Source organism: Fundulus heteroclitus, chromosome 4 (genome assembly GCF_011125445.2).
Source record: "Fundulus heteroclitus isolate FHET01 chromosome 4, MU-UCD_Fhet_4.1, whole genome shotgun sequence".
Taxonomy (NCBI): Eukaryota; Metazoa; Chordata; class Actinopteri; order Cyprinodontiformes; family Fundulidae; genus Fundulus; species Fundulus heteroclitus.
The window spans coordinates 5,666,173-5,679,831 of record NC_046364.1 but is presented as its reverse complement, the minus strand read 5'-3'; the positions used below and the strand labels follow the sequence as shown (position 1 = coordinate 5,679,831).

Here is a 13,659-nt window from a genome sequence, read left to right as displayed (position 1 = left end):
TATTAGTAATTTTTGTACTTTTTATATTGTTTTTTACTGTCTATTGTAGTGTATCTTTAATTGTTCTAATTCTGCCCTTTGCAGAGTTGCGCCCCACAAGGTGGCAGCAAGTTGGAGTAGCTCTGTTACTATTGTTCCGATATATTCTTTTTCAAATATTTTATTATTCCGCCCAGTCTTTGATGCTTTTGCTGACACTTTTTTAATCTTTTGGTAATTTGTTATGGTGTGTAAATATAGCAATACGGTGGTTTTCTACAGCCAGGAGGAGCTGATTAACGTCTCAAAAGCTCACATAATACCTGAACTACAGCCCCAAATCCCCATCAATTGAAATAGAGGCACCGTGGATACAGAGCAGGAGCCAAGTAGACAGCGGGAAGACGGAAGTTCAAACCATCTCTTCCATAAGTTATGATGAGTAAGGTCAGATCATTGGAAAACATGTTGGATGAACTCAAAGCCCCAACGACGACCCAGCCAGAGCATCTGGGATGCAGTATTATGTGTTTCACTGAGACATGCCTGCAGGATCATATCCAGAACTCCAGCATCACTCTGCAAGGCTTTCTGACCGCTTGAGCTGACAGAGTTTTGAAGGGGGAGCAGCAAAAGCAAAGGAGGTGGATTGGCTGTGCTTGAGGACAACAGATGGTGTCATCCAGGACATGTTGCTGTGAAGCATTGCCTCCACAGCCTGGACATGTTACGTTACAACTGTTAGACTGCCATTCAACAACAGACTGTCTTCAGTCAGATGCTAAGTAAGACAGACCACTACAGAAGATCCTCAGCCATCAGCATTGACAACAACTCCTAAGAAACCTGCATAATATGAGGTACAACCTTTAATTTCCCATAGGGATTTAAAAAGTATGAAAGTGTGAAGTTTGAATTGAATAACTGAGGACACCAGTGAAATGTTATAGATTATGTGCCGTCCTATTGGCGAAAGGAGATTGTCCAAGATTTTAACAACTGGGGTGCCAATAAGATTTTAAGGGGCTCCACATTAGTTGTTTTTGATTTGTCCTTCTTCCAGATAATTGATCTAGATTTGTTATAAAGGTTGACTCAGTTTCATATGTGGACTATTTATCTCTTTTTTTCCCCCAGAGTCCTGCTGAGCTGCACTCAGACCTGGAGCAGTAAAAGACGAGTCAGCAAACACAGCAACTCTACCCACGTACCCTCCAGCATGTGTCACAGCAGCACCTCCAACCTTTCTCCAAACATAAAACACACACGTGTGCACACAGAACCTCGACTCCGCAGCAGGGATCGACACCATCTGAACTTCGACACCGCTCAACAATCGCTGCACTCTGGAGGTTATTTGTTTTCATCACGATTGTGTTTCACCTCCGGGTTCAGCGATACGGGTCAACTCTGGTCCCGTCCCAGCAGGACCTCTTCACAAACTGAGAACCAGAGCAACGGCGCAGAGTTTATGTTTGGGAAAGCGTTCCTGCAAATTTTCCTTTCCAGACGTTTCCAACTGTTTGTTTAAAATAAATAAAACAAATTGATCAAATAGATTTTTTTGCTGCATGTTGCACATTTTATCAAATGAACCAAATGCTGACGTTGGCTTTCAACTCAACAAACAGTCGAGGAGTTATTCCGCCTAAGGAAAAAAAAATCTGCAATCCTTTTATATGTAAAAACCTGGAATGGATTATTCCAAATTAAATTCAGATTAAGTTTTTTATTTGCGGGATCTTTATTTTGTTGTCAATGTCAGGTTTATCTTTATAGGATAAAGGATTTAAACCGAAAAAGTTGCACAGGAAGAACAAAACAAAAAATCAACAGGAACAGTGAAAAAGAGTCTGTTGCAAGAGAATTGTTTTGGTTTCTTTGCTCCAAAAGGCAGAGTTTGACATACGTTTGCATAGGTTTTACCACACTACTGCAGCATGCTTGACCCAGTTTTTCCCTGTGGGATGCAGTGCACTGTGTTGGTTTTTTTTGTGCCTCACCATGGCGTGTTTAGTCTGCAGGCACACCAGCTGCATGTGTGACAGTTACAGTCTTCCTGTCATCAGTTTATTTATGTTTTTACACTGCTCTCCAGATGTTTGTCAGTAAAAAATGAAAGCTGAAAGCTCATGCAATGCGACCATCTTACCTTTTCTCCAGAGGCTCCGGTCAGGACAAAGGTGGAAAAGACTGGGAGGGCGTACTTCGTGTTTGCTGGCCAGCACTCGATTGTGGCCCCCATGGGAAGGCAGAAGAGGGGGACCGACTCCGGCAGTGGGAATGACTCGTAGTCCTCCTCTGGATATCTGCTGAATAAACCTTATAGGATAACGGAGGAAAAAAAGCAAATGAGCCGTGAGGTAAACTACTGTCTGGGAGAACGAATCAAAACTTCTTGTGGATGTAAATTTACTTCTCCAATAGCAACATTAATAGTCATTATAATGTGCCTCATTAAATCAAGTGCACAACCCCTCGGCTCTGTAACAATCAATCAGTGCTTTGTAATTAGGCTCCTGACCAATTAGTCTTTGTCAGCAGGACAGAAATAATGAAACGGTGAGTTCATTTTCTGAGCTTTTTAAACACTGAGCTGCAGCAAACTTTGGCTCATGTACTTACATCAAACAATGCCACTGCCACAGTTTTATTCAAATGTCTGTTCCTTCAAAGACATAACCATGAAAAAAATGAAAGCATGAAACATCATGGCTTCGGGAACAATACTGTCAGATTCTGAGGTTACACTGGGTGTTATTTTTATGGGTCAAATAAAAGCTGATTTTAAAAGGCTTTCCTATAGCGCATGCTTAAAATGTTTGCCTTAAATTCCTCCTCCAGACACAAATAAATGTTTTTATCGCTGCCAGTTTGATACTAAAACACAGCACTCCAAGTTATTTTTCCTAAGTAAAACTTTTGTAATCTTTAGACTCAACCTTCCAGAGTTCAGACCAGAATGAAACCAACTTTTTAAACATAAACTAGTTTGGAAACAAACAAACTAAAAACTGACTGGTTGGACGATCAGATAGATAAAGAGACGGACAGATGGATGGATATAAGCAAATGGATGAATTGATGGTTGGACGGATGGATGACTCGATTGACGGATAGATGGAAGGATAGATGGATGGATAGATGGATGGACATGGGCAAACGGCTGGACAGACGAATGGACAGATAGATGGATTGACGGATGATGCTGATTAGAAGGAGGGATGATATAAGTAAATGGATGGATTGAAGGCTGGATGAACGAACGGAATGATGGATGGATGGAAGCATGGATGGATGGATAGGTTTGTTGGATGAACTGATGTATGAGCAGATGTAAGGATAGATGGATGGGGGATGGATGAATGGACATGGGCAAACGCCTGGATGGATGGATGGATGGATGGATGGATGGATGGATGGATGGATGGATGGATGGATGGATGGATGGATGGGGACGGATAGGCGGATATAAGCAAATGGATGGATTGAAGGTTGGATGAACGGATGGTTGGATGCATGGCTGGATGGACGGACGAAATGATGGATGGACGAGCATGGGCAAATGGATGGATGGATGGATGGATGGATGGATGGATGGATGGATGGATGGATGGATGGATGGATGGATGGATGGATGGATGGATGGGTATGTTGGACGAACTGATGTACAAGTGGATGGATGGATAACTCGATGGAGGGATAGTTGGAAGGATGAGGATGGATGAATGGACATGGGCAGATGGATGGATGGATGGATGGATGGATGGATAGATAGATGATGGGGATGAATGGACAGATGAATGGATGGATAATGCTGATGAGACGGATGGATTGATATAAGCAAATGGATGGATTGAAGGTTGGATGAATGGATGGTTGGTTGGATGGATGGATGGACGGACGGATGGATGAATAGGTTTGTTGGATGAACTGATTTAAGAGTGGATGGATGGATAACTCGATGGAGGGATAGTTGGAAGGATGAGGATGGATGAATGGACATGGGCAAACGGCTGGACGGATGGACAGATGACTGGATGATGGAAGGACGGACGGATGGATGGATGGGTATAAGAAAATGGCTGGCTGGCTGGCTGGATGGATGGATGGATGGCTGGATGGATGGATGGATGGATGGATGGATGGATGGATGGATGGATGGATGGATGGATGGATGGATGGATTTAAGGCTGGCTGGCTGGCTGGATGGATGGATGGATGGGTGGATGGATTTAAGGCTGGATGGATGGATTTAAGGCTGGATGGATGGATTTAAGGCTGGCTGGCTGGCTGGATGGATGGATGGATGGATGGATGGATGGATGGATGGATGGATGGATGGATGGATGGATGGATGGATGGGTGGATGGATGGACGAATGACGCTGGGAAATGCATCTATGTTGCTCTTTAATTGCCACCCATCCACTCTGTATGATCTAGTTAATGAAAGTTAATGAAAGACGCTTTATAGATAAACCCGCCTTGCCTTGCCTTGCTGTGAAGGTTAATGTGCTACAGAGGCTAGATAACCTAATCAAACCACAGAATCAGGACTGGACATCAACTCCGTGTTAAATTTATATACGGTGCTCCACACACTCAAGATGCTAACGTCAACAACCTGTCTATGAATTTACTTATAAGTATTTATTTATAAGTATGTTTTTGTGGAGTCATGCAGTCAGAAGCTGTTGAAATGTTCAGCATTTCTGAGCACTGACTCATCCGCAGTGTTTGTGAGACTCAGATAGAAATCAGTCAGTCTCCTGCGCATTCACCAAGACGTCAGCCAGTGGATCTGAAGATGAGGCAAATAAAGCAGAATTCAGGCATCAGTCAGTGTAGCCAGGAATAAAATGCTAATGCTAGTGTCTGACTGACAGTGATGTTTCATGTAAAACAAAAATTATAATGTCACCATGACAAATATGGTAATGATTTAAAGCATCCAAAAATACTGACACCAGGAGCTTATCTTATCGCTCAGCTTTCAAGCCTACATGCTTCAACAAGCCTCAACCTGTTAGGAAGGATGGAGAGAAATGCCCCGATGCAGCCAGTGCACTCTGCAGGCGCCGTGCACGCAGAAACTACTGCATGCTAGAAACATTTATTACAATAAACCTTCAATAAAACTGGACGTCTGCACTGGCATGTATCGAAAACAGGCGTGTCCAGTCCAGTCTGCGAGAGCCAGCATCCTGCAGCTCTTAGACGCAACCCTGCATCAACACACCTGAATTAAATAAATGGCTCCTCTGCAGAGATGAGGGAATTCAGCCATTTGATTCAGGTGTATCCAGGAGGGGATAGTAGTGATTTAAAACAACACTCACACATAGGCTGTATTCACACCAGGAAAGTCCTTTGGTCCACTTGTTTGGTCCGCACCAACAGTGGACGTAATAGAATTAGATAATTTTTTTTTTAGTTTAGGGCAATTTGCTTTCACATTGTAGTTTTTGCAAGTGAACTGTAATGTAACGGAGGTACATGGACGTTATTTTATTTTATTTTTTTAGCTTGGTGCAGTTTGCCTTCACATTGTACTTTTTGCAAGTGAACTATAACTTATAACGGAGCCACCTGAGTGACGATCGTTGCTCCCATTGGACAGAAAGGACTAGGACGTAGCACAGAACCGGAGATGGAGGAAAACTATTCTGAAAATCCTGCACCACCTCTGTTCTGCATGATTGTGCTGTTATTACAGCTGGTAAACCCGTGTGAGTGTTAAAAGCAGCTCATTCAACACATGTTTTGGGACTTTTTATTGCTAATTTTGGAACAGCCTCGGGCAATGGGTGCTGGAAGCCGAAGGAGTCCCGCAGCATCCCGCAGCATGCTGGCAACAGGTATGATTTAAGTACTACGTTCACTGCTATGGTGGCTTGTTAAGACCAAAAAGAAAAAACAGTTTTCTGCAGTTTGGTCGGATCGAGGCCGTTTCATATTCACACCAGCGTTTGTTTGGAGACGGACCAATCAAAAGTTGGTCTCGGTCCCGGTTGTCCGGTCCAGACCAGCGTTTGCCTAAATCTTTTCTCACACCCGCACAGAGGGTCCGGCCCAAAGGTGGAAACAAACAGTTTTTTTTTTTTAATGTCAGTCGTTAGTAGCTTACTTGGCACACCTGGACCAGGAAGGCTCACCTGCTTTGTAGGCGATCACGTTGGTTTTGGCCACAGACTTCTTGTAACACAGGTACACAGAGGAGCCCCACTGCAAACAGCAGCAGAACAGGAGCAGTCAGCACACTGATTGTGGACAATTGGGAACATTTCTAAGCTAAGCTGGAAAAAATGTAAATATTAAGCAATTTGCACATGAAACGTCTTGATAAGAGTTACTCTTAAATGTTTATTCGGCTCAATCCTCTTGTCTCTCATCCTTCATACATACCTTTATCATCATGCTATCTTTATCTTTTTTCCCCTTAGACTACATGTTTCTTGACCAGTAATTGCTGACCTAAGCTGCCTTTGTGCTTCTCTCCCTCCACTGCTGTCCTCATGCCATGAGCCACACTGCACATCATCCCTACAGTGAAGCAAGGTGGTGGCTCCATCATGCTGCAGGATGCTCGTCTTTAACAGGCTCTGGGAAGCTTGTCAGAACGGATTGGACGAGGGAAAGAGCTAAACACAGGACCTCCCTGGAAGAAAGGCTGCTGAGGGTATGGCTTCTCTGAGGCTATCCCCACTGGAAACGAAATATGAAACACAGCCAACCCTTTACCCTTTCAAACTAAATTTACCTCATTTCTCACATTTAGTTTGAATATTAACGATTCTATTTTTTTAAGTGTCACGCCAGCTGGTGGAATTACCATTGTGTATCTGATGGACTGTGTTTCTCTCCTAGATAAAGCCATCCACTGCTGTTATCCTTTTACTTTTCTCTCACATAGAAAGTTCTCCTGGGTCAATGTGAGCTTCTGTGCTTTCTGTGTCTCTGCTCTGTCTTCTCTAAGCTCCAGTGGGTCGAGGCAGATGAGCGTTCACACTGTGCCTGGTTCTGGTTCTGCTGGAGGTTTTCTTCCCCACTGTCGCTTCATGCATGCTCAGCATGAGGGATTGCTGCAAACTCAATGTCAGCAACTGTCCACTGTGGCTCCATGCTCCTCCAGGAGTGAAAGCTGCAAGTCAAAGACTCGATGCAACCTGCTGGGTTCCCTTAGACAGAAAACTATTAACCAGTCTGACTGCGTGAGTCGATGGAACTGACTTTATAAAGTGCTTTGAGATGACATGTGATGTGAACTGAAACTACAAGGCAAGCCACCAAAACAAAGCAGGGTGAGCTGCCTGTAGCTCACAAGCCAAGCAAAGAGTATAAATGGTGCAGAACAAAGCATATTCCTGTGTTAGATTGCTCCAGTCAAAGTCTAGACTAAAATCCAAATAAGAACCTGTGGAAAGTCAAAGTGTACAGACGCTCTAAGCTTGAACTGTTCAGTCTCCAGATCCACAAAGCAGGTAGAAACATCGTGATCTGCAGCTGTGATCGCAGGGAAATATGTTTCTACAGAGTTGCAAAAGGATAGCTGAACATTAATGCCAGCATCTTGTTAGAGGCTTTGGTTTGTAAAACATTTTGAAACCAGGCATCCTTCCAGGTCAGAATTATGCTCTGCATAGTTTTACATAAAACCTCAATTAAAACAAATTCAGCACCAACTTAGACCCTTCGTGCACCAACCAGAAGAAAAGCCGAGACTTGCGATGATGAAACAAAAGCTGGGAGGCAATAAAAACATAAGGCTATAAGGGGACGGCAATGAAGGACTTTACAAACAAATCACCATCGTCTCAATCAAAACCATTATTAAGATCACATCTGGCTCAAATTTGAAGTTGGAATAAAAAACCAGCAGCTGCATGACAGTGAAGGACTGCATGGACGACTCGGGGGTTAAATGTAAGAGCGTTTGGCTGCTGAGGCGTTGCATGTGACCTTCAAGTCCTCCAGCAATTCAGCACAAGAGACGTGGCCACCGAGATCAATAAGACCACATGTTCTTCCTGCTGCACTCGGGATGTAACTGGAAACTGTGTTGTGCAGGAAAGAAACCCTCAATGGATTCTGCTGGACAGAAAAACAAAAGCAACCTGCGTATTTCAGCTTTGTGCTTGCAGATAATGAAAAAAAGACCTTCCGTGCTTTTATCAGCAGCCCCTGAGAAGCCGTCTGTGATGGTACAGGGGGGCTTTCATCAGCCTGCTGTTTTCCACACAAAGTGTCCATCTGGGAAGACCCCTGGTGTCCTCTGCTCCCAAAGGGTTCGTTAAATTAAAGGCGGTATAATTTTACACCGACTTTTACAGCATTCTGAGTATTCAGCTCAGAACGTTTACCAAGTCTGGGATTCATATTAAACTAAATTAGGTTTAATCTCTATTAAAAAGTAGAGAAACAAAGTATAAAAGCAGCTTTACAGCAAGCCTCGCGCGTCCTCACCATGCTGCTGTTGAGGTTCTTCTCCACCTTGCAGAAGGTGTGGGGGGGCGCTTCCCCCTTGCTGGGGATGATGATGCAGATGTCGGTGACGGCCAGGGAGGCGTGGGGCTGGGTGTCGGGCGCTCGGCGGAAGGTGACGTAGATCCGCTGGGAGGAGTTACCGCTGATGTTGGCGGGCCGACCGGCGGGCGTGGTCTGGATGAGGTGGCAGCCCTGTTTCAGTCGCTCCTTCCACTCATACAGGACTCTGTAAGGAACGAAATAACATGTGATGCCACCAAAACTTACGGTTGGTCACTTAAAAAATATTTTTTTTAGAAGCCAATTAGGTCAAGACAACTCATTGGGGTTTAGTGGAGACTCCACTTATATTAAGCCCCCTCCGTAAGGATGCTTTTAAATAAAAATGCTGCAAAACCAAATGCCTTTTTTAATTACAGTGCTTTTATTTTTGCTTGGTGCATTTATAGACAGAAAATGGTGGATGTTCTCAGTTTTAATGCATGTTATGTGGAATTGGTTGATGCATCACTAAATTATGTCCTTTAAAGGGACGGTGCATAACAAATTTGGCTTTTAATTAGCAAAATCAAGTATTGCTTTTATAAATACATATTCTGCCAAAGTCTAATAACCTCACATCATAAAATGAAAGCGTTCTCATAGTTTAGGATTGGTAGTTTATAAATGCATAGGTGGCAGTGCATCCACTGAGAGGCGCCATGTTGCGTTGCCATTTTTTGATTACTGTAGCTGAAAGGGGACAAACTTGTCAGCCATACGCTTTTCCCCGATCTGTCTTCTGTCTGAAGATGTGCAGTCGATGGAGGAGGAGTAAAAAACAGGCAAAGATGACCATAGATCATTCTATTTGCTGTTTTCTGTTGAAATGGAGGACCATTCATAGTCTTTGTCCAGCGAGAGGGAAGAGAAAGTAACCAAGAAAAGAAAAAGAAGTACTAACTGGGAGAAAATGAGAGTCTATATCAGCGCAGCTATTATTACCAGGTGGAGACAATTCATGAGGAAGCGGAGATTTAATATGTATGTGGAGGTTGCAGCTTTCTACTGTGGAGCATCAATTACTCTGTCCTCTCGGTGGAGACGGGTTGTTTGGTCGTGCAGCAGCGCTATAGTCAATAGATTCTTTATAACTCGTGTTTATAGTCGCTTATTTTAGAGCCCAAATAAGCGACTTCAGGTTCAGAAATAAGCCCAGAAAAACACGACTAACAGAATTTACAAGCGACTTTAGAAAAAACAAGCCCAACATTGCTTATAATAAGCAGACTTGGCAACAGTGCCAAAAACCATTTAGTTGTAGCTTGGTACCAAACACATGGAGGACATGTTGACATTTATTATACTCAGCGGCTTCGGTAGTAGTTATTATGCGTTAAACGGCGAAGTCGTTTGTAATTCATTTAGCGCAAGACTAGATGTGACTAAATCTTACACACTGGGTCTTTAAATAAATGAACTGGACTAAAAATGACAAAGGGGCCAATATTTCCTTACAGGCACTCAAAACTGACCTATGAATAACTGCTGTCGGTACAAATGACAGAAAAATTAAAGGTTTCTATGAAGCAATGTTACATTTCAAATTGTTTTATCTATAAAAAAAATAAATAAATAAAGGTTGGCTATTCATCAGTCTTTTTCAGTCTAGTGCATTTTTTTTGTCAATTTTTCTAAAAGCCTTGAAAACATCCAGCACATAATACCATCAAGGCCAAGAAGAAAGACAAGTCTGGAATGGGGGGAAAGAAGCAGGAAATGTTCAAACTAAAGCTTAAAAACAGATTAAATCAAGATTACTTTAAAAGATTACAACAAAACAGCCTCCGTGAATGCATGACAAACTAAAACTTATTTTTCCTTACTAACAGGAACTCATCCATATGGAAAACATTCAGTTTATTAGTGACAAATTATGCAGGGGAACTGAAAGCTCTGCAGCACTGATGCATGCATATTTCAAACATCACAGGAGTCACAGAGTTTGATCTGCATTCAAACCCGAGCTAACAGCAAGTTCTGGACGGCTGTAAATAATTATTGAGCGGGGAAAATTTGCATTGTTCTGTTTGTGGGTTTAGCCCTGGGACGAAGACGCTGGCATCGACTTGGACGTGCGCAAAAAGTACGAAACTGTCCTCAAAGACAAAAATGTTCATGTTTATTTTCTAATGAACCCTCTGACTCCCCACCGTCTCTTCTGATTGGTCCATATTTGAACTCAGGCACACCGAGTACAACCAGTCCTAGGAGTGTTTTAAAGTGTAGGAAAATATCCTTTTTGGCCTTTATGCAACCAAAATGGTTAAAGCAGTAATGACCAAGATGATTTCCCCAGGAAGGAGAACTTTCAGACAAATCACCAAAGGTTGGATACAATTACAGTCATTTTCTCTCCAATTTATGCACCCATCCTCGATTAATCCACAGGGATTTTGTGGGAGTGTGAGAAAGCAAAACGGAGAACAGATATTCGAGTGGAAAACTGTTAAGTGCAGCTCATAATTACCTCTTTTTGCTGCCGCTACACGGCCTTTTAAGATGCAGTTCCTGCCATCAGACCAGAGCAGCACACATCCATCTCTTATTGACAAACGCGGCATTTCAGCAGAATTTCAAACCGCCTTTGTGTTTGCTGAGCGAGACCTTGAACAGACCCCCCCTGAAAACATCTGCTTGTGTAAGAAGGACAAAGGTTTGAAAAGCATTTACAGGAACTGCTCTTTTTTTTCCCCCTCCAGCCATCTTGTTTTAGTTTTTTATAGGATTGAGAGTCCACTCTCATTTACAGCATGATCTGGACTGGAGGCCCTTAAAGAAAAAGTACCCAAAAAAACACATATAGTCTATAATAACACATAAGATTAAAGAGGGCGAACTATAGGGAGAATATAAGCACTGCAAAAACACAACTAAAAATAACTAAAATTTTCTTGAAACGAGTGCATTTATCCTCAATTTGAGCAGGTAAATAAGATTATCTGCCAATGGAATAAGAATGTTGCACTTAAAATAGGAACAACTCATCTCCATCATCTTATTTTAAGTCCAGGATGTCTAATTATCTTGTTTTAGGGGTCAAAATACTCATTCTATTGGCAGATAATCGTATTTACCTGCTCAAATCAAGGACAAACGTACTAATTACAAGAAATGTTTACTTATTTTTAGTTCTGTTTTTGCAGTGAGGGAAGGGGTAAGAACAAAAATAGGTCAGCTAGCATTAGCTGGAGAACATGAGGACTGTATGAGGTCTGGGAGAGAGTGAAGGTATTTACGATTATATGAGAGTACGTGTGAGCAGGGGCGATTAGCAAGACCGACGGTCAAACGTAATCTGTTGGAGTTTACGTCAGAAAGTAACAATGGATGTTAAAGTTGTGAGCTTGAGGGTAGTTTGTGTGCTCCAGCCGTCTACGGCTGTAGAGGGAAAGTAGCTGCAGCCAAAAACGGTGGTGCTATAAGGGATGAAGAGCTTGATGTGGTCACATGACCTGGTATGACATTTAATATGGGCAATGAGACGCTGAAAGGAGAGTAGGGTGGCTTTGCCAGGATGGTCATGAAGATAAAAAGGAGTCTCTGGGTGTGTAGGGGGGTTCGGAACGGCGCATTAGAGGCAAAGTTGATGGTCGAATGATGAAGAGTGTCTAGTTTGTTGAGAGCAGTGCTTGATGACATTTGGTAGATGATGTCACCAACGGCCAGAAGCATAATTAGCATAGTCATCTTCACAAGGGTGTGTTTGGCAGAAAGAGTGAAGCTTCATTTCTAACCCGACTACTAATAGCGTCGCTTTGTGGGTTTTTGATGTGAGTGGTACGATATAGAGATGAATCCAGCCATTGTAATAATCTATAGCTGAACCATTGGCAGTGCTGATATTTGAAGAGCTAGGGCATAATTTACCAATCAAAAACCCTGTAATTGGTCTTACTGGCAAAGTAAAGGAGGTAGAAGGCGACATAGTGGTGGCATGGTGGTCAAGTTTATTTACACTGAACCCAAAAGCAGAAGGATGTCGACCTGTTTAGTATTTAATTGTTCAAGTTGTATCGTTAATACGACAGTCACCCACATTATGCCTGTTTTCCTACTATAGTGCAGCTCTATAAACAGGCTTTTATGGAAAAGTAGCAAGAAGAAAGCAGTTGTTGGAGGAAAGCAAAAGGAAGACCTGCAGTCTGCTAAAAGCAACGCAGAAAAAAAGCAAACATGTGAAAGAAGGTTCTCTGATCAGAAAAGACCAAAACTTTGATTAAAACTAAAATGATACACCTTCCAAAAGGAAAGGAAGACCTTAAAAACACAGCCTGAGCTACAATGGAGTGGTGCAGATCAAAACGTGTTCATGTATTTTAATGGCCTAGTCAAAGTCCAGATCAATGTCCAATGAGAACCTGCAGAAAAACTGGAAAATTCAAGTTCACAGACGCTCTAAAATCCTATTTAAACAGATTTTATTTTTTGGTCCATTTTGCAAAACAGGCAGCACTTCCAGCTTCATGAAAGGAGATCCCACAAAGTGAGGCTAAATATGAAATGAAAACAACACATCTCATTTTTATGTCTTTTAAGATTTTCACTTCTTCCCCCTTGTTGCGTCGGTCTTTCACATAAAATACACATTGAAGTTTGTCGCTGTAACAACAAAAGAGTGAAACAATTCATCGGCATTCACAAACAGCTGAAGCGTTTATGCAATATTTCTGTTGTTCCTTTTAAATAAAAACAACTTAGACTTAGTTTATAATCTGAATTTGGCAGACGCAGCGATTAAAATCCTATGAATGAACCCAAACTGTCACAAAACACCCGCTGTGCAGCTCCAAGTCAAAATGCATGTAAACGATGATTGTATCTGCCCATTTAAACCCTTCAGCTCCCCATTAGCCCCGCCAGGCACACAAAGCCAAGCTGCTGATTGTGTCTGTGGACAGCGGCCGCATCAGCGCCTGATAAGCATTAGACTCTGCTGTGTCGGTGAGAAGGACGAGACCGTTTAGCATCACCGCCACCTGCCTTGGGTTAGTGAAGATGGGAGTATTGAATTCACATAATTCAGCTGCTGCTGCTGAGGAAAACACCTGTAACAGCGCTTCACTTTACCTTTCACAGCAAAGTGCCGGCGTGGAACAGCCTGCAGGCAGACAGAAAACAGCCGAGGAAACCAAGAGGCTTTTAGGCAGAACTA

The 13,659-nt window shown here is 42.6% G+C and overlaps 1 protein-coding gene across 17 annotated transcripts in view; it reads right to left on the bottom strand.

Moving 5' to 3' along the window:
* LOC105915432 (C-myc promoter-binding protein) overlaps nucleotides 1-13,659 on the bottom strand; it is a 101,221-nt gene that overhangs the window by 59,386 nt on the left and 28,176 nt on the right. For all 17 annotated transcript variants that reach the window (XM_036135951.1, XM_036135940.1, XM_036135945.1 and 14 more), the window contains exons 3-5: nucleotides 8,445-8,691; nucleotides 6,137-6,206; nucleotides 2,132-2,301 (exon numbers count right to left, since the gene is read on the bottom strand). In XM_036135951.1, the coding sequence (XP_035991844.1) occupies nucleotides 2,132-2,301; nucleotides 6,137-6,206; nucleotides 8,445-8,691 (487 nt within the window). The remainder of the gene's footprint in view (nucleotides 1-2,131; nucleotides 2,302-6,136; nucleotides 6,207-8,444; nucleotides 8,692-13,659) is intronic.